Source organism: Schistocerca nitens, chromosome 3 (assembly GCF_023898315.1).
Source record: "Schistocerca nitens isolate TAMUIC-IGC-003100 chromosome 3, iqSchNite1.1, whole genome shotgun sequence".
Classification (NCBI taxonomy): domain Eukaryota; kingdom Metazoa; phylum Arthropoda; class Insecta; order Orthoptera; family Acrididae; genus Schistocerca; species Schistocerca nitens.
Genome location: NC_064616.1, coordinates 881,877,757 through 881,899,028, shown reverse-complemented (window position 1 = coordinate 881,899,028; position 21,272 = coordinate 881,877,757). Strand labels below are relative to the sequence as shown.

Below are 21,272 nucleotides of genomic sequence, written 5' to 3'. Positions count from 1 at the left end.
ATCTTATACTTTTCGTTGTACCAATGCTTTTCCATTTCTTTGAAGAATGTGACTGTTCTTGTAGAGCTATATTTTTTCATCTGCTGTTGAAATTACATGACAACTGAATGACATTTTTATTTCAGAGAACACAATCTTCATTTTTGAGAAAGAAAGACTTTTTTTTTTATATATGCATAAGTGCAGGTGCTGTTGCCAGCTTTGTTTATCTTAGGACATTATGCTGCACAAGCAACACACAGTTGTTTCTCAAGATGATGTGCGTCATTGTCTATACATAGAATTTCTCCCTGTGGCTTTCCGTTTTATTGTAGGGATGTAGTGTATTCACCTTTTTACTGTTACCTTCTGTCTCTTCCTCTTGTAAGGAATAGTGGACAGTCTTTCTCTACACATTGTGATTAGCAGAGCTAGTGACTTAGGACTGTTGCTGAGTCATGAGGCCGGCCAGTGTGGCCGAGCTGTTCTAGGCGCTTCAGTCTCTAACCGCGCGACCGCTATGGTCACAGGTTCGAATCCTGCCTTGGGCATGGATGTGTGTGCTGTCCTTAGGTTAGTTAGGTTTAAGTAGTTCTAAGTTCTAGGGGACTGATGACCTCAGATGTTAAGTCCCATAGTGCTCAGCGCGATTTGAACCATTTTGAGTCATGAGAATTGTTTACTTCTACAAATACACTGTCCCTGTAGAAGCCAAGATGGTGTCTCTATATTACTGGCAATTAACAACAGCATATTTGATTTTGTCCAAATAAAGGCAGGTGTTGTTTACGAAACAACATTGATTCACTGAATAATGTTCTTTGTCTCTACCATCTCCTCTTTCTGTGCAGTTTTCCAGTGTAACACTACAGCCTTACTAAAAATTAGGTTACTGTTGCTTGCTGGAATCTGGCTCTATTTACTATTGCATAGTTGTTGAATGACATATGAAAGAGTGTGGTAATCTCAGTTCATCCCACCCCCACCCTCTCTACAACGTATAATTATCTTTCATCCTTTTGAGGAAAGTGTTACGTCATTTGAAAATGATGGTTTTGTAGGTGGTGGAATGGCTGTTAATACAAGAAGTCACCTAAGAGATATCCTCATGTTACTCAGTAAATGTAATCACGTATGTAATTTTACAGCATTTGAAAGAGGTACCCTGGGATAACTGGATAGCAACCTATTGTAAGAACTTTCACTGTTTGTGTCTATGGTACTGTCAGCCAGCTGAGATGGTAATCTCAAATATTTCTGGAACTATTACAGATATCAAAATAACAATTTTGACAAATGATAGTACATTAAGAGATGTGAATTTTACAATATGATTAATACTGAAACTATTACAGATATCAAAATAACACTTTTGACAAATGATAGTACATTAAGAGATGTGAATTTTACAATATGATTAATACTTATAATTTTTACCTACCAAGATACTGAAACAATTAAAATTTTGAGAAAACTGAAGTTAGCATTTGAAGGCCTTGAAAAGAAGAGGACAATGGTGTGCTGTCATAGTTCACAGTGAAACTTATCTCAAGAAGAGGCAGGAAATGCATTAAATGTGAAAGCCACGACTGCCACAACATCACAAGCTCTGTGCCTCGCAGCTTTATCTTGAAGCAAGTTTTGTACTTGCCAGCTTCATGTAATGTGCCAGATTCTTGTAGGAAGTCATCCTGTATAGATTCTAGACTGAGCTCTGTTTTCCTGGAGAGGAAAACAGACAGGTCAGTCATGTATGTCTGAAAGTGTGTTCCCAAAACACAAAGTTGATAAGGAGTGTGGTACAAAATATATAAAGGATCATGACCTATAGAAACACAGCAGTTTGCCTGAAGATGACGAGTAGGAAACTTATCAAAATGTGGCGCATAAATACAATGCTGCCACTGGGCTGATAACCCACAAAGATCTCATCAACAAAATTTGCCGAGAAAGCATGCATTCTCATATAGTAACCATCTTATCAGTATGCTCTCATACATCATAAAATAAGCAAAATTCTGCATTTGCATAAATCACGTACGCTTCAATATTTTTGAGCATTGTCCATTCAGAAAAACACTTGCTCTTTGGTGAACTATCACTTATCAGAAACATCATCTGGATTTCTTCAATTATCTCAGGATTATTTGAGGTTAGTAGCTGTTTTGAGATGAACAGCTCTTGTACCTATAGAAGAAAAAATGTAACGTGTTGGGAGATATTACAGTAGCGTATAAGTTTACCCATAGCCCGAGAAAAAATGTTGTTGACGTAAAATACATTTTGAGAAAATGATATTTTTATAACATTTGTTACCTTCTGACTCCAGAACTGCAGCACTAACATTAGAACTATATGGTCCTCCTATATATTAGACAAATTTTAGCCCATGCAATTCTTGTTACTACAGCACATTTAAAATGAAATTATATGTTTTGAGATAACACTTAGGGCGGATCATAGCATCTGAAGAAGTATTGTAATTTCTTTATTGTGACTGATCTTAATAAAGTTGTCCATATAATATATGGCATCTCGTAAGTGTAAATGCAATAATCAGGAATGGAGGGAAGAAAAGAGTGTCACTTTCCCTACAAGCAAACAGGTCTTTGAAATTCCGACCATTCTTCACAATACTGTACAGCCTACTTTATCAGTTCAGGTACACATATACTTGATCACTCGTTGTATACTCCACACTATCAATTACACATCAATAAAAGGGAAAAACATGGGTAGAAAAAATTCCTCATATATTAAATTACAACACAGAAGTGCAGTTTCTCACTTTTTAATATGCAGGTAAAGAGGAACTATGATTTAATAATCACACAAACAATTGAGTGAAAAAACTCTCAAATGAAACTGTTCAAAGAAACTGTACCAATAACGTTTGCTTACAAAACTGAGAGTCTAGTTTGGCTACATTATTATAAGCAGTACAGTAATAATGAGCATGGAACTTGTCAGTCATCTGATCCTGATTCAGAAAGCTGCAGGTCTTCATTTAGCAGTTGTGCACCTGGTGAGTATCTGCATTTAACTGCATTAGCTCTACCTGCAACAGAACAAAGGAATGTTTTATTAGGATACATATTTTTGTGTCCCAACACAGTTTCATTGTAACGTAAAACCAGTTACAGCATCGAGGAGCATTTATTGAGACATTAATATCATAAATACAACAAAAACCATACAAGTTAAGTAGTCACAATAAATGGATATTCTTATATAAACCATTAAAAATTAATGGCTGCTGAACTCTACGCAATCTTGACAAACAGTGTATTGGATGTTGGCTTAGGACACTACCAATCATCCTTGAAAGCCATACACTTGTACACATTTTATTTATTGAATTATTACATTTTATAGCCTTTTAATTATGTAAATGTGTCAGATCATCATATTCTCCACAATTACACAGCAAATGAATGCAGTATGGCATTCCCCATACCTATCCCTACTTAGCTATGTAACATATGTCTAGATTATTACTTAATTTTTAGTTTAATAAATTAAATATTAATTCAGCTTATATTAAAGATATTTGTTATTTGAAAGTGCTGATTTGCATATAAGATTTGTTACCACCAGTAAAAACAGTGTGAAAGGACACATCTATTGGGTAAGCCAACTTTATTTTTTTACACATTTTAACATTTTGTGCTTTCCTGCACACAAAATCCATGTTTTAATTGATTATACTTAAACTTTTCAATATAGAAAATTGTGTATGGTCTAAGAGAGAGACATTTCCGGGTCTTCTACACCAATTTTTTTTTTATTCTTCCAGAGTTCCATTGTGCTCAGACCCTAACAAATCCTGATTTGATGACAAAATCTAAAAATTTTGTCAATGACATATAGGAAAATAATGGGGGCTATTTTCTCAGTTAAACAGAAAAGAAACTTAAAATGAACATGGTTTGTTTTTACCAGGATATCACAACAGAATTAAGTGTAAATGTAATTTGAACAAAAAGAAAAAGTACACGGTTCAATCACGTTAATTTGACCACTGGCTATGTTCAATGTCACTGTGCAACAGCTACTCACAGACAGCAGGTGGTAGCACTAGTAATAGCGGGTTTTTAAAGCATGTTGGATGACACACAAAACAGTGCAGTCATCGTTGTAATGCAGAAACAGAATGAAATCTCCCATCCAAAAGGGGATGATCATTGACTTTAGGGCCAAGGTTGGAAGCATCTCCGACATAGATAGGTTTGTAAACTCTTCATGTGCTGTGGTGGTTAAAGTATACCACGCATGGCTAAACTGGCGCCAAGGCAACACTGGTGCACCATGGGCCCTAGATGATAGGGCAGCATAATGGCTGCAGAGGTGTGTACAAGAAAATAGACGTGCAGCTGTTGGAGAACTGATGAACCAAGGAGCTACAAACAGTATCTCATCAATGACCATTCAGTGAACATTGCTGTCTATGGGCCTCTGCAGCAAGCACCTGTTCATGCACTTATGCTGGCTGCTGTTCAGTGGTGACGAAGGCTGGAATTTGCACACCAATATAGCAGGCAGGTGACCAATGAGTGGTGACAGGTAGCCTTTTCAGATGAATCTAGTTTTGTGCTCCACCAGGTAGATGGCTGTTGGTGTGTATGGCATGAAACATCTGAAAGCAAGGGTCCAGGCTGAGGGCATGAGTGTTATGGTCTGGAGGAATGTTCTCATGGCATTCTCTGGCCAATCTTGTAATTCCGGAAGGCACAATGGATCAATGTAAGTATGCATCTACTCTCAGGGACCATATTCAGGCTTTTGACAGGTGCCCTATTAACGTGACTGGACAGTGTGAAATGAGACTAGGTTGCAAAGGATTTAAATCAGCTGTTGGGAGCAGATATAAACAAAGAGCATTATCTGTTTCAGTAAAAAATTGCAGTTTTTACATAGAAATTCATGAATAAATCCAAATACCATTTGAACAAATTACAGACTAGTCTCAAACAGACACATACATGGACATTAAGTGAAGTCACACATAGGTAGTTTTTAGTGATGGAATTACTACTTCAATCTGAGAAGCATCTTCTCAACACTTTCCTTGAGTTTTGTTTTTATAGTTTATAGTGCTTTTAGCTTTTCTCTACTCATTTTCTTATGAGGACTTCTCAGCTGTCCTCCTCTATGCTACTATTTCACGGTACATACTATGTGCATTTTGGAAGCTGTGTATTAAGTGCATTATGACAGTTACAAATTGACAACCCCAGCAATCTTGACTGAATGGCTATGAGAAAGGATTCAGTCAAATTTCTGAATAGAATGGAGTTTTCAGAGAAACCTCTTTCAAGGCTGGCACTGGCATGGAAGAGACTGCAAGCAACCGTCAAAAATCTATTCAATTTTCATGTCTACTCTTGACCCTATGACCACCATCCAGAACTGACTGATGCGAACATGATCTCCATCAAATTCTTCGAGGATTTCCTTTACTAAAATGGTCTCTACAAGCCTCTAGAACCCACAGGCAATGGCATCAGCCTCATGACCACCAACGCAGTTTCAGGTAGTGAGATACGTCAATTCTATGGCTATGGTTAACTGTCTCTTCTCATGGTTGGCGTTAATTGCCACTTCTGGGACTGAACATAGAGTGCCACTCATAAATAAATAAGCCACAGGAGATTTATTTACAATCTTGGGTACCATACTCTTAACAAATGTAAGGCACACATTTTGTAATGCCAAGATATCTTTCTATATCTAAAAACAAAGATGATGCGACTTACCATACGAAAGCGCTGGCAGGTCGATACACACACAAACAAACACAATCATACACACAAAATTCTAGCTTTCGCAACCAACGGTTGCCTCATCAGGAAAGAGGGAAGGAGAGGGAAAGGAGTCATTCCAATCCCATGAGCGGAAAGACTTACCTTAAGGGGAAAAAAGGACAGGTATACACTCGCACACACACCCATAACCAACCACACATACACAGACACAAGATATTCAAGATATCTTTCTGCTACATGTCACATTAATCCGGATTTTTTTTTTCTGAGGTTGCAACTGAGTTTGTTGTCATTCAGATGTGTCTTGAAGCTGGTTTTTTTTCTACAAACTTCTGGTTGCATGAATTCTCTCACTACAGACTGGTGGGAGTTATAGAGGAAAGGAGTTAAGGCAGCACCTGACTGAAATTTAGTCAGAAACAACTCAACTTGAGCAGCCACAGTCTTGAAAAAGATGAGTTGAACCATCAGCATGTTGCACCTCAAAGACTTACACATTAACTGGAAGCTATGACTGTTAGGAATTCCTGTACTGACCTTAGGTTTTGATTTTATGTACTTCTGTTCCTTCTAATCTCTTTCTACTTCCTTTAAGCATTTTTAAACAGCCCAGATTGACAACACTTTATTTTCTACCCACCAAACAGTGCAAAACTTCTGTGGGAAAACAAGTGCCTGTAATATTGCTGAAATCAGCTTAGCAGGAGGGAACATTTTTCAATAGATTACATAAAGCTCTCAGAAACTGAACAAGATTCCAAACAATGCTAGTACAATCTGTCTTAAGGTCACTATGCACTGTATGTAGGCCACATGTCCAAAAGCATGGGACCCTCTGGATTATCCTCAACTCTAAGCTGGCTTTCCAGCTCTCTTAGAAATGCTTTATTAACATTAGTGCCATCCATGGGCACAAGAACAACTTACCTATTCAGATTTACCTCAGACTGGATGCACCTGCCTCAAATTCAATTAATCTTTTGCAGCACTTTTTCTCAAAAACACTGAAGTGAGGTACCTGCTTGAAACCTGGCCCAACACGCTATTCCACCAAACTCAAGCACTATCACATCACAGGCAGCAACAACCTTCTATAGTTGTTTAGTGAAAAACAGCTCCAGTCCAAACATAAGGCCATATTTTACTTTTGGCTTTTGAAGTTGCATTTTGGAGGCAACATTACTGTCTGGGAACACATCTGGTAAGTAGCCAATGTCCAGAGGAGACTGGTGTCTCACAGCAGCCAACAGATACAAATGGATCTCTGTCTTCATCATGGCATCACTCTGCACATAATGCAGCGTTCTCATCCATCGTCCAGAGGTTCCTGCAGTAGGCGCTTGATGCAATTTCCTCGGGGTAACACCTGATTGCTGGGACACACCACAATTTCATGATGTACTGCCTGTATTGTAGCAGACTAAAAATATGGGGAGGCTAATTAGAAATACCACTTTTCTTCATTAAAACTGGTATTTTAAAGGTACAGGTTGCACCACAGAGGCTACGTCTGATGCAGTAGCACTGGAGCCATGGCTTTTGTGGCAATGAGCATGGATATTAGACACTCCTCGTAGCCTTGAGCCCTTGCAATACTCAACAAGGCCTGCTAGCCTGTATTGCTGTGCGACAAGTTGGTTTTAGAGAGCATGAATAAAAACTGAAATTTTAAGGCTTGTGCTCTGTGAGCCGTCAAAATTCCAGTAAGAACTGAACACACATTTCCATTTCATCAAGTAAGCCCTGAGGTAGCATACACATTAGACAGGATTGCACCTAAACAATATACTGAGATGTGGCCAACACTTCACAAAGATAGAAAACCAATGGAAAATTTCATGACCTACACTTTTGTCTTTGTTATGAGCAACTTCCATGACACACCGCCGCCTACATCTCCCTGAGAAGGTCCAACATAAGGCAATGAAATCTTCCTTCCGGGCAAGTAATTTAAAGTAGTTTATGTTGGCTAAGACCCATAGCACCATTGGAAATGTTGGCCACTGAGGACAGAAATGATATAAAGTGTTGCCTCGCCCATCATGCCCCAGGCACTTACTTCCGCAGTCCCCACATGTTGCACTGCAGGCTTTAGCTCAATGTTAACTAAACCAACAACTGCACACCAAAGTCCAATGACTACTTGATAATGTTCTAATTACACTATTTTATGCCTACCACTAAAGATCTTATTAGAACACAAAGCAATACAATCGATAGCTGTTGACATGTGCTACAGTAATTTTTTGGTATTATCCAAAAAATGTACTGTATGCCAACCTATCATGCCCTCGTATTCCTGAGTCAAAATAAATGGACTCAAATAGGCCACAAACCCCCCCCCCCCTAAAACCCCATGTCTTTGTGATGACATCGCGTTAGCAAACAAGGCAGTACATTTGAACAGATGTAAGTGTAAACAACACCAAATACATCATAGATCCTTGCTGGTAATATTGTGCCAAAAGCACACAAAATCATGACAACAAAATACCAGTGTAGCACAGCCAGGTGTGCAAGCCATTACCTGTCAACAAACAAACAAACCTCCACCAGCTTGTCTGGACTCAGCCAGGCTGCGCTGTTTGGCTGGCCACTGTGTTGGACTGAGTGATGGGAAGTGTTGTGGGGTGCCAAAATGACGGTGGAGGATGGTCTCACAGCACCCAGTTGAGGGTGAACAGTGAGCACAGCACTTCATCAAGACAAGCAGATGCCTCTGGCCACAATCAAATGAGACACCATGCCTTTCCCAGGGTTTTTAAGCAAAATATAAAAATTCACTTAGTTTTTCAGAATGCTGGACACCTTGAACTTTTGTACAAGGCACATTTTTAAGTACCATTTTCAAATAAATAAAAATAAGTACACTATTCATAGCAATTTTATTTTTACACGAAAGCTTCTATTTTAATCTACTATTCTACATATTTTCCACCAATATTATGGCACTTATCATATCATAAAACCAGCTTTTGAGTACAATCTTTGTAGAAATATGCCTCCTGATTAGATAACCACTGAACAGAGTTGTTTTGACATCTTCATCATTGTCATGACACTGACCACCCAGATGCTTCTTCAATGCAGGAACACATGTGGTAGTCACTGGGTGCTAGATCAGATATGTATGGAGGGTGATCAAGTTGTTCCCAGCTAAATGATTTGATCAGCTCTCGAGTTCAATTAGTTTCATGTGGATGAGCATTGTCATGAAGCAAAATGAATATGGAAGTTAATAGGAATATAAAAAAGGGAGGAAGGTTTATCTGTTTAGCAAGAGTAATAGAAGGCAGATTTCAGACTACCTAACAGATCAAAACGAAAATTTCTGTTCCGACACTGACAATGTTGACTGTTTATGGAAAAAGTTCAAGGCAATCGTAAAATGCGTTTTAGACAGGTACGTGCCGAGTAAAACTGTGAGGGACGGGAAAAACCCACTGTGGTTCAACAACAAAGTTAGGAAACTACTGAGAAAGCAAAGAGAGCTTCACTCCAAGTGTAAACGCAGCCAAAACCTCTCAGAAAAACAGAAGCTAAATGATGTCAAAGTTAGCGTAAGGAGGGCTACGCGTGAAGCATTCAGTGAATTCGAAAGTAAAATTCTATGTACCAACTTGACAGAAAATCCTAGGAATTTCTGGTCTTACGTTAAATCAGTAAGTGGCTCGAAACAACATATCCAGACACTCTGGGATAATGATGGCATTGAAACAGAGGATGACACGCATAAAGCTGAAATACTAAACACCTTTTTTCAAAGCTGTTTCACAGAGGAAGACTGCACTGCAGTTCCTTCTCTAAATCCTCGCACAAACGAAAAAATAGCTGACATCGAAATAAGTGTCCAAGGAATAGAAAAGCAACTGAAATCACTCAACAGAGGAAAGTCCACTGGACCTGATGGGATACCATTTCAATTCTACACAGAGTACGCGAAAGAACTTACCCCCCTTCTAACAGCCGTGTACCGCAAGTTTCTAGAGGAACGGAAGGTTCCAAATGATTGGAAAAGAGCACAGGTAGTCCCAGTCTTCAAGAAGGGTCGTCGAGCAGATGCGCAAAACTATAGAACTATATCTCTGACGTCGATCTGTTGTAGAATATTAGAACAGGTTTTTTGCTCGCTTATCATGTCGTTTTTGGAAACCCAGAACCTACTCTGCAGGAATCAACATGGATTCCGGAAACAGCAATCGTGTGAGACCCAACTCGCTTTATTTGTTCATGAGACCCCGAAAACATTAGATACAGGCTCCCAGGTAGATGCTATTTTCCTTGACTTCCGGAAGGCGTTCGATACAGTTCCGCACTGTCGCCTGATAAACAAAGTAAGAGCCTACGGAATTTCAGACCAGCTGTGTGACTGGATTGAAGAGTTTTTAGCAAACAGAACACAGCATGTTGTTATCAATGGAGAGACGTCTACAGACGTTAAGGTAACCTCTGGCGTGCCACAGGGGAGTGTTTTGGGACCATTGCTTTTCACAATATATATAAATGACCTAGTAGATAGTGTCGGAAGTTCCATGCGGCTTTTCGCGGATGATGCTGTAGTATATAGATATGTTGCAGCATTAGAAAATTGTAGCGAAATGCAGGAAGATCTGCAGCGGATAGGCAATTGGTGCAGGGAGTGGCAACTGACCCTTAACATAGACAAATGTAATGTATTGCGAATACATAGAAACAAGGATCCTTTACTGTATGATAATATGATAGCGGAACAAACACTGGTAGCAGTTACTTCTGTAAAATATCTGGGAGTATGCGTGCGGAACGATTTGAAGTGGAATGATCACATAAAATTAATTGTTGTTAAGGCGGGTACCAAGATGAGATTCATTGGGAGAGTCCTTAGAAAATGTAGTCCATCAACAAAGGAGGTGGCTTACAAAACACTCATTCGACCTATACTTGAGTATTGCTCATCAGTGTGGGATCCGTACCAGATCGGGTTGACGGAGGAGATAGAGAAGATCCAAAGAAGAGCGGCGCGTTTCGTCACAGGGTCATTTGGTAAGCGTGATAGCGTTACGGAGATGTTTAGCAAACTCAAGTGGCAGACTCTGCAAGAGAGGCGCTCTGCATCGCGGTGTAGCTTGCTCACCAGGTTTCGAGAGGGTGTGTTTCTGGATGAGGTATCGAATATATTGCTTCCCCCTACTTATACCTCCCGAGGAGATCACGAATGTAAAATTAGAGAGATTCAAGTGCACACGGAGGCTTTCAGACAGTCGTTCTTCCCGCGAACCATACGTGACTGGAACAGAAAAGGGAGGTAATGACAGTGGCACGTAAAGTGCCCTCCGCCACACACCGTTGGGTGGCTTGCGGAGTATAAATGTAGATATAGATGTATTCAGAAAGCCACACCTTTTGTTTTGATATGCACAGTGCAGTTTTTTAAGGTCTCACACTAAGTCACCACGAGGCAAAAAATCCACAAGGAACTCACTCTTCCTGTCTCAAAAAAACGATACACATGATCAAACAGTCCACGGATGTACTGCCCGTCCATAGTGTCCAATGGGCACAGTATTTCGGCAATCAGACATGTCACCATCATCAGCATACCTGAAGGTGGCAACATGTCTGGTCACCGAAATATTGTGCCCATTGGACATTATGAACTGGCAGTAGTAACCCATGGGCTGTTCGACCAACAAATACACTGGGAGAAACTGAAGAATCACATAGTACACATGATTTTCTTGGATGATGTTGAAATCTGCCATTCCACGGATTGCTGCTTTGATTCCAATGTAACATAAGCCTCCCATGTTTCATTACCTGTAACAATTTGACTTAAAAACTCATCACCTTCCTCACTGTATCACTCTAGGGGAGCCAAAGAACTGGCTAAACGTTTGTTTTTGTGCACCTGTCAGTATTATCTGTGTCTAGCATGAGCAAAACTTTCAATAATTTACACATTCTGTAACAATTGCATAAAGCACACTTCTCAACACGTGAGGAAATTCGTCAGCTAACACTGAAATTATAAAGCATCTGTTCTCTCTCACTTTTTCATCATCTTTCTGTACCAAATTGTAAGTAATGACAAACAGTCATGCACTTAGTTCCTCATCATGCACATTTGTACAGCCATCTTTGAAAACTCTCAATCATTTCTGTACCAGCACATCACTCATAATGTTTTCTCCATACACTTCATTGATCTGATGATACATTTCAGTCACTGCCATGCCTTTAATACTAAGAAAACAAATTACAGTTTGTATTTCACAAAAAAATACAAACACACCAAATGATTCTATATTGCTTTCTGTGGCTTGCCAACAGAGTTCAGCACACATTGTGGTTGGTTGGTTGGTTGTTTTCGGGGAAGGAGACCAGACAGCGAGGTCATCGGTCTCATCGGATTAGGGAAGGACGGGGAAGGAAGTCGGCCGTGCCCTTTCAAAGGAACCATCCCGGCATTTGCCTGGAGCGATTTAGGGAAATCACGGAAAACCTAAATCAGGATGGCCGGACGCGGGATTGAACCGTCGTCCTCCCGAATGCGAGTCCAGTGTCTAACCACTGCGCCACCTCGCTCGGTCACACATTGTGCATTCACCAAATGCTGACCACTGTGCTGCAGCAGCGGACTTTCAAAATGGAATTTACTTATCAGCATTAAGATAAAATATTCTGGAACAGACAGTTTCAGACTTGTAAAAGTGGTAGACTTTTGGCAGCAAGTGACCACATGAATACTTCTGTACACTATGTGATAAAAAGTATCAGGATACCTGGCTGAAAATCACTTACAAGTTCATGGCACCCTCCATCGGTAATGCTGGAATTCAGTATGGCATTGGCCCACCCTTAGTCTTGATGACAGCTTCCACTCACACAGGCATATGTTGTCAGGTGCTGGAAGATTTCTTGGGGAATGACATCCCATTCTTCACGGAGTGCTGCACTGAGGAGAGGTATCGATGTCGATCGGTGAGGCCCGACATGAAGTACACGTTCCAAAACATCCCAAAGGTGTTCTATAGGATTCAGATCAGGACTTTGTGCAGGCCAGCCCATTACAGGGATGTTGCTGTTGTGTAACCACCCCACCACAGGCTGTGCATTATGAACAGGTGCTCGATCATGTTGAAAGATGCAATTGCCAACCCCGAATTGCTCTTCAGCAGTGGAAAGCAAAAAGGTGCTTAAAACATCAATGTAGGACTGTGCTGTGATAGTGCCATGCAAAAAAACAAGAGGTGCAAGCCCCCTCCATGAAAAAAACGACCACACCATAACACCACAGCCTCCAAATTTTACTCTCAGCACTACACACGCTGGCAGATGATGTTCACCGGGCATTCACCATACTCACACCCTGCCATCGGATCGCCACATTTTGTACTGTGATTGGCCACTAGACACAACATTTTTCCAATGTTTACGCTCCTTACACCAAGCGAGGCCTCGGTTGGCATATATCGGCTTACTGTGTCGCTTATGAGCACCCGCTCGACCATGAAATCCAAGTTTTCTCACCTCCCGCCTAACTGTCATAGTACTTGTAGTGGATCCTGATGCAGTTTGGAATTCCTGTGTGATGGTCTGCCTATTACACATTACAACACTTTTCAACTGTTGGCCGTCTATGTCAGTCAATAGATGAGGTCAGCATGTACGCTTTTGTGCTGTACGTGTTCCTTCACATTTTCACCTCACTATCACATAGGAAACAGTGGACCTAGGGATCTTTAGGAGTGTGGAAATCTCACGTTCAGGCATATGACACAAGTGACACCCAATCACCTGACCATGTTCGAAGTCCGAGAGTTCTGCGGAGTTCCCCATTCTGCTCTCTCATGATGGCTAATGATTACTGAGGTCACTGATATGGAGTACCTGGCAGTAGATGGCAGCACACTGCACCTAATATGAAAAACGTATGTTTTTGGGGGTGTCTGGATACTTTTGATCACATAGTGTACTTAGAAATATTCTAAGCTAAATGGGGCTTAGCCTCCGATAGTTGAGCGGAACTTCAGCATTTCGCAGAATACAGGGATGTGCTGCATTGAACTTTAACTTACTTTGGTTGCATTTGGAATTAATACTCGATAGAATGAGAGAATCTGCTCATGATTTTGAGAGCTGTAGTGGACTTTATGTACTTATGAGCTGGTGACTATTTTATGTTTAATTAAACAATATGAGACTGCTTTTTGTATACCAGTGATGTTTAACCACTAATTGGGGAATCTGCTACCATTCTAATTATGCAGATACACAAGTGTAACTGCATTTAACAGTTATTATTATTTTATTTCATGTGTGAATGAATTATTTAAGGTCCACCATTCTTCACAATTTCTGTGTTTGGCTGACTGATTGAATTAGTTCATTCAGCTTAAACTCTATGGTGTCATTTTTGTCAGTTATTCAGAAAAGTATAACCCTTTTAATCATTATCCTGATTTTATTACCAAATGTTTTTATTTAAAATTTCACATTACTTGCCAATGCCTGGACAATTGACTGAAGGAGTATAAGTTACAACTATTTTTGCAGTGAGTAATATTATTTCAGGGATTTATTTAGTAAGAAGCGTTATTACTGGTAAGTCACAATGTATACAAGGAAACAACAGGGGAAAAAAAGAAACTTATTTTCACAAAGCCACATGCAAAGGTTGCCTCAGCTATAAAATAATGCCAAAACTGTCATTACAGTAAACGCTATAGCAGAATTTGCCATTTGTGTCAAAGAAATAAACCTTAGTTAAGCAATGATTGCTAATGTCACAGTATTTCCCATTCCACCTGGCCATGTAACAGACTAGGCTAAACCTGTGGTTTAGTAGAATCACAGTCATTTCTAGAACTGCATGAATATTTGGTAATGAATAACAAAAGTCTGTAGTCCATCCATCTCCCCTGTGGACGTTCACCTGTTAACTGAACACAATGTGCCAAATCTTTTACTAGCAGACTTTACATTTATTTGCTATGAGTTACTACATGGCACTTGGTGTAGAGTACTAGGTACTGGTATTATTGCAACTTTAATTTCTTAAGTTATTGCAGCCAGATAATAATACAAGAGAGGTACATTAATAACAGAGCTTCTCATACCTAATAAACTCTTTCTCCTCACGCTAGTGCAATGGGGTTCTCAAATGTGGAGCCACAAATATCTTTTACAAGGTTATGATAATTAATGACTGTTTTTTTTTGTGCAAATTGGTAGTTTTGCCAAGTCCTGTACCACATGCAGTGGAAATTCTCTCTACATAATCCACATGACAGTATGGTGTACAGCAGAGGACATCTCGTACCAATGTTACTTGTCAACAAATAGAATCAGTAAAAGTAGCAAATTACTCACCAGTCTGCTGGCTTATCACCACTTGTAAGCCTAAAATCTTACCATTATTATAAGATGGAGAACATTCTGTAGCTTTCTGATGACCTTCTGCGCCTGACTCATCCGAACTATCTGATGATGATTCGGAGAGATAAATGTCAGATGACTGCTGACCCTGCTAAAAATAACAATATGTTTATCAGTCTGAACATGCATAGATCAAATGAAGAATAAGTCCCAAAAACTGCCACATATAACAAACAAACTAACAGTTCCGTAGTTCTAAAAGCTCTATTATTATAATACATGAATCAAATACATGAATCAATATGACAGTGTGACACACTCTTCAAACAGTGCAGGTTAAAATTAAATGATGGAAAAAAAAAAAACAATTTCTTCACATGATTTTGCTGTATATTTTAAGAAGAAAAAAAAATTTCGTTCTAATTTTTTATACTGTGAGGAGCAACATCTGTTCAAATTTGAGGAATTTTCATACAACAGAAAATATGTCTACAAGTCACTGATCACAAATGTCTGAAGGCATTTTAGTAAGTGCAGAAGTAATAATTTCAAGTGGATTAACAGTCTATTGCAAGTCTTTCAATTGGACGCCACCTTGATGGCTTGCGTGTGTCTAACCTACTCCAGTATATCGGGGACAGGAGACCTACAGTTTAACATGGAATTCAAAACACATGGCGTTCTTCACATCATCAAGAGATGAAGTCTATGTTAAAGACAACTGAAAGACTTCTATGGCTCAACCAGGATTCTTTCATAACCTCTCCGGTTCCAGGCACCCGCTTTACCACTAGATCGTCAGGCCCGACTGTGAGGGAGTATAATGTATGAAAACATACCTTTTTTATGAACTGCTCCTTTACTTTTTAATGTAGGATCTTTTGAGTTCTCCACATGAGGATTTCTCTGTGCTGAGCCAGATCATAGACAAGGAAACAAATGACGAGAATGATGCAATTCTAGAGAGTATACTGAGCCTCTGTATGAGCATATCATGTGAAAATACAATTTAGTTATGCCGACAATATGACAGTTAGTTACAATGAGTAAGGGCAAGATTTCTATGAGTGTCTATATCTATCCCCTGTTTTTAGTTCCGAGGCAATGCAAAGAATCAGAGTGTTTGCACAACACATATGAAATACGCAGCAGACGATTCACTGTCCATACCACTCCTCCCCTAGTGTCAACAATATTGTCAGCTGAAATGTTTGTGGCACCTAAAACAAGTTGTGACTTGAGGTTCACTTGGAGGCATGGGTGGCAGTGGTGGGAGACTAAGTGTGTCCAGTCTCTTTGTGGAATTACACATAGGCAGCATCTTCATGTTAGCTGGTGTGAAGGCTGGCTTGAGTCTGTGAGTCAATATTGTGACGCAACAGCCATTGATACTGACACTGAATCTTTTGTCGTTGCATGCTAATTGTGTGTATGGACCACCATATGGTGACTGGGGATGTGTTTGAATACCACTGTGTTACGCGAAAACATGTTTGCATTACTTTAAGTCACAGAAAACAAATGGTTGTAGGGTAGAATGTATTTTTGAAATGGCAGTATGGAGCTTGAGACTCCACAAGTGAAGATGTTGCACAAAGACCGAGGCTTCAGTAACACTGTTTGATATGCTGGTAAAGGACTCTCGTGGTAGTTAAAGTGTCTACCTGTACACTAAATCAGTCATTGTTGCATTGAGATCTTCCTTGAAAGCAGTCCACACGTCTAATAGAAAAATAGGTAGGCTGTCAGCCCAAGGTTCTGTGGCACAGCATCTGTGTGAGGCCTGCAACTGCCGATGAAGCCTTTCCACAAGACAATTAGCATCGGGGCGGTACGCACAGATTTGAATGCCTAGCAATGCTAAGACTGCTTTAAAGAGATGTAGCTTGAATTGCTCACCATTATTGATACTGACATGGAGAGAAACAATGAAGTGCATGTTCGTTGGTGAGAGTACTTTAAAAAAACATGGCTTGAACTGCTCACTCTGTCCAATACTGACACACAGAGGAACAATGAAGTGTGGGTTTCACTCATGGAAGGAGGTCATGGCTACACTTGATGCCATTGCGTCTTGCATAGGATAGATTTCTGGCCAACAAGAGAAATTGTCTATCACTGTCAGATAATACTGGCCCTTCTCACCATGGCAAAGGTCCATTTGATGTGGATGTGCTCAAAGTGTTAACTTAGGTGAAGGCACAAAGTGAAGCTGTTACATGCCGAGTTACTTTATTGCACTAATTAGCATTGCACTGGTGAACAAATGGCTAACAGTCTTTTTCAGTGTTTGGCAAAACAAGTGCCTTCTTCACCAGTTGTACAGCAGCCATTACTTCCGAATGAGAGAGACTACCAAGAAACGACATTGCTTGTTTGCGAAAATCTGGTGTAACGAATGGTCATGCATGTGGTGTTGATATGTCACAGTACAGTGCTACGTTCATGCCTGGAATCTTGATACATTGGAGCTGTAGCCTGATGGTATTTCAAGGCATGCCTTCAGGTCGCAGTCTCCTTCCTGGGTGTTGGCAAACGTGTCGAAGTCAAGTTCCTTCACAATGGCGTCAATACGAGATATTGCAGCTGCTGGTCAATTCTGCTCATCACAGATGTGCTGAATATCTGCAGTAGATTGCACAATGAAGTGCAGATGCCATAATTGTTGGGGTGATGCCTTGTCTAGCTTTGAAGTAGCTTTGTAGTAGAGAGTAGGATTTGTAGTAGAGATAGGAAGATACTAGAACAGCAGGGGAAAATTGCTGCCCTTCAGGCTCAGTTAGACAAGGCCAGGGGAGATCTTGACAGGTTAAGGAGGGATAATGGTAAAGAGACATGGGAAGTGGCAACAGGAGGAACAGGCCTAGAACTTTGTCTAACAGCTTTATGGTGAATGTGGAAAATAGATTTGACCTGTTGCTTCAGTTAGAAGCTGGTGAGCCTCAAGCAGTTGCAGGTGTAGACAGGGCACAACAAACTTTCAGCAGCAAACTGAAAAGTAAGAATGTAGGGAAACCAGTAAAGAGAGAGAAAGTGTTGTTGTTAGGTAGTTCCCATGGAAGAGGTGTTGGCCAACTTTTGCAGGATGAACTAGGATCAGAATATCAAGTCACCAATTTTTTTAAACCTAGTGCTGGTCTGGAGCAGGTGACAGAGGATTTAGAATCACTTTGCAAAGATTTTACTAAGGAAGACACCATGGTTATAGTGGGTGGGGCAGGTAACAACACTGACAGAGATCCTGGGTACAGTATAGAGTGTGACCTGGCAAAGATTGCATCAGCATCGAAGCATCCTAGAGTTGAGTTTGTATCTGTTCTTGGCTGCCATGACCGACCTCATTTGAACTCTTCTGTCACAAGAGTTAATTTGGAGCTGGAACGGCTGCTTATGTCGGGTGCAGGGTCACACATTGGTGTGGTTCCTGTTGATTCTCTCAATAGGTGGGATTATACCAGGCATGGTCTTTGCCTCAACAGGAAGGGGAAGGGTAAATTGGCTGGGAAAATAGCAGGAAAGTTAAAGGGGGAGGCACTGTCATGAGTGATAAAATACCAGTGGTTATAGGGTTCAGAAAAGACCCTTTTTTAGGGTAGGGAGGACAGAAAGAAACCAAATTTTAAGAGAGGTTAGAACAGTCAACAGATATTTTAACTCTACCCAATTTTAACTCAGTCAATGTGAAATGTCAGCTATCTCTATTGCATCAAAATATTCGAGGACTGAGAAATAAAATTAGGCCCTAATCAATTAACTATCTGCATAGATGAAGTAGAGTCTTCAAACCTAGGTGACATAATCTGCCTCTCTGAACATCATGTGACCTCCGGTATACAACTTCTAAGTGTTACAAGGTTTAGCTTAGCATCTCACTTTTGTAGATCAGAAATGGAGAAAGGAGGAGTTGCCACATTCATCAGGAACTGTCATAAATTTAAGAACATAGACATTCATAAATTTTGCCTAGAACAGCATATGGAACATGTGCAACAGAAGTCGAATTTCACAAAAAATCCTTCATAATATTAAGTGTATATCGCGCACCTGCAGGTCACTTTAATCTGTTCGTAAACCACCTTGAAGCTGTACTGGCCCGTTTAACAACCAAAAACAAAGAAATAGTGGTTGCTGGTGATTTCAATGTAGATTTCCTTAACGACTCTCCCAATAAGAACTTATTTGAGTTAGTAACACTATCATTCAACTTAATTCCCACTGTAAAGTTCCCCACCAGGGTAGCCAATTGCTCACAAACAGCCATTGATAATGTCTTTATAGAAAAGTCCAATGAACAAAATTATATTACAAAATCAATAGTCAATGGCCTCTCAGATCATGACATGCAGTTCCTTCAGTTAAATGTTAATACTGAACAGGATATAAAATCTGTTAAATCTGAGCCCAAGAAGGTAATCAATAAGCCAAAAATTGACTATTTTAGGACACTCCTCAGAGACATTCACTGGACTGATGTTTACAGTGCCCATGGCATGAATGAAAAATATAACACTTTTGATAATAAAGTGCTTACCTTATTCGAACACTGTTTTCCCATCAAAATTTACCAAGGTTAGAGCAAAGTCTACAAAGAAGCCATGGATTACTCAAGGAATAGGGGTATCTTGTAAAACAAAAAGAAAACTGTATCTGTCAATCCGAAACAGTTCCAATGTTGATGCTATAGCACATTACAAGAAATACTGCAAAATATTAAAGACTGTAATGCGGACATCAAAGCAAATATACAGGGTGATTCAAAAAGAATACCACAACTTTAAAAATGTGTATTTAATGAAAGAAACATAATATAACCTTCTGTTATACATCATTACAAAGAGTATTTAAAAAGGTTTTTTTTCACTCAAAAACAAGTTCAGAGATGTCCAATATGGCCCCCTCCAGACACTCGAGCAATATCAACCCGATACTCCAACTCGTTCCACACTCTCTGTAGCATATCAGGCGTAACAGTTTGGATAGCTGCTGTTATTTCTCGTTTCAAATCATCAATGGTGGCTGGGAGAGGTGGCCGAAACACCATATCCTTAACATACCCCCATAAGAAAAAATCGCAGGGGGTAAGATCAGGGCTTCTTGGAGGCCAGTGAGGAAGTGCTCTGTCATGGGCTGCCTGGCGGCCGATCCATCGCCTCGGGTAGTTGATGTTCAGGTAGTTACAGACAGATAAGTGCCAATGTGGTGGCGCTCCATCCTGCTGAAATATGAATTGTTGTGCTTCTTGTTCGAGCTGAGGGAACAGCCAATTCTCTAACATCTCCTGGTACTGTATTCCAGTTACAGTAGCACCTTCGAAGAAAAAGGGACCAAAAACTTTATTGGCTGAAATGGCACAGAAAACGTTCACCTTAGGCGAGTCACGTTCATACTGAGTTGTTTCCTGCGGATTCTCAGTGCCCCATATACAGACATTGTGACGGTTGACTTTCCCGTTAGTGTGGAAAGTTGCTTCATCACTAAACACAATCTTTGAAACGAAAGATTCATCTGTTTCCATTTGAGCAAGGATAAAATCACAGAAATCGACTCTTTTAATCTTATCAGCTGCAGACAGTGCTTGAACCAATTTCAGACGATAAGGTTTCATAACTAACCTTTTTCGTAGGACTCTCCATACAGTTGATTGTGGAATTTGCAGCTCTCTGCTAGCTCTGCGAGTCGATTTTCCTGGGCTGCGAACAAATGCTTGCTGGATGCGTGCTACATTTTCATCACTCGTTCTCGGCCGTCCAGAACTTTTCCCTTTGCACAAACACCCATCCTCTGTAAACTGTTTATACCAATGTTTAATACACCACCTATCAGGAGGTTTAACACCATACTTCGTTCGAAATGCACGCTGAACAACTGTCGTCGATTCACTTCTGCCGTACTCAATAACACAAAAAGCTTTCTGTTGAGCGGTCGCCATCTTAGCATCAACTGACGCTGACGCCTAGTCAACAGCGCCTCAAGCGAACAAATGTACAACTAAATGAAACTTTATAGCTCCCTTAATTCGCCGACAGATAGTGCTTAGCTCTGCCTTTTGTCGTTGCAGAGTTTTAAATTCCTAAAGTTGTGGTATTATTTTTGAATCACCCTGTATTACAAGGAAAAGATAGCCATATCAGATAACAAAATAAAGACAATATGGGATATAGTGAAGGAGGA

General features: G+C 40.1%; 1 protein-coding gene across 2 annotated transcripts in view; it reads right to left on the bottom strand.

Annotated features, from left to right (window-relative positions):
- Positions 1 to 2,754: 2,754 nt before the first annotated feature.
- LOC126249802 (ELL-associated factor 1-like) overlaps positions 2,755 to 21,272 on the bottom strand; it is a 77,048-nt gene continuing 58,530 nt past the window's right edge. Inside the window, exons 4-5 of one of the 2 annotated variants that reach the window (XM_049951496.1) lie at positions 15,138 to 15,249; positions 2,755 to 3,037 (exon numbers count right to left, since the gene is read on the bottom strand). In XM_049951496.1, the coding sequence (XP_049807453.1) occupies positions 2,946 to 3,037; positions 15,138 to 15,249 (204 nt within the window). In that variant the 3' untranslated portion in view covers positions 2,755 to 2,945. Of the gene's footprint in view, positions 3,038 to 15,137; positions 15,253 to 21,272 lie in introns of both variants that reach the window. The other variant, XM_049951495.1, reaches the window with a different exon arrangement.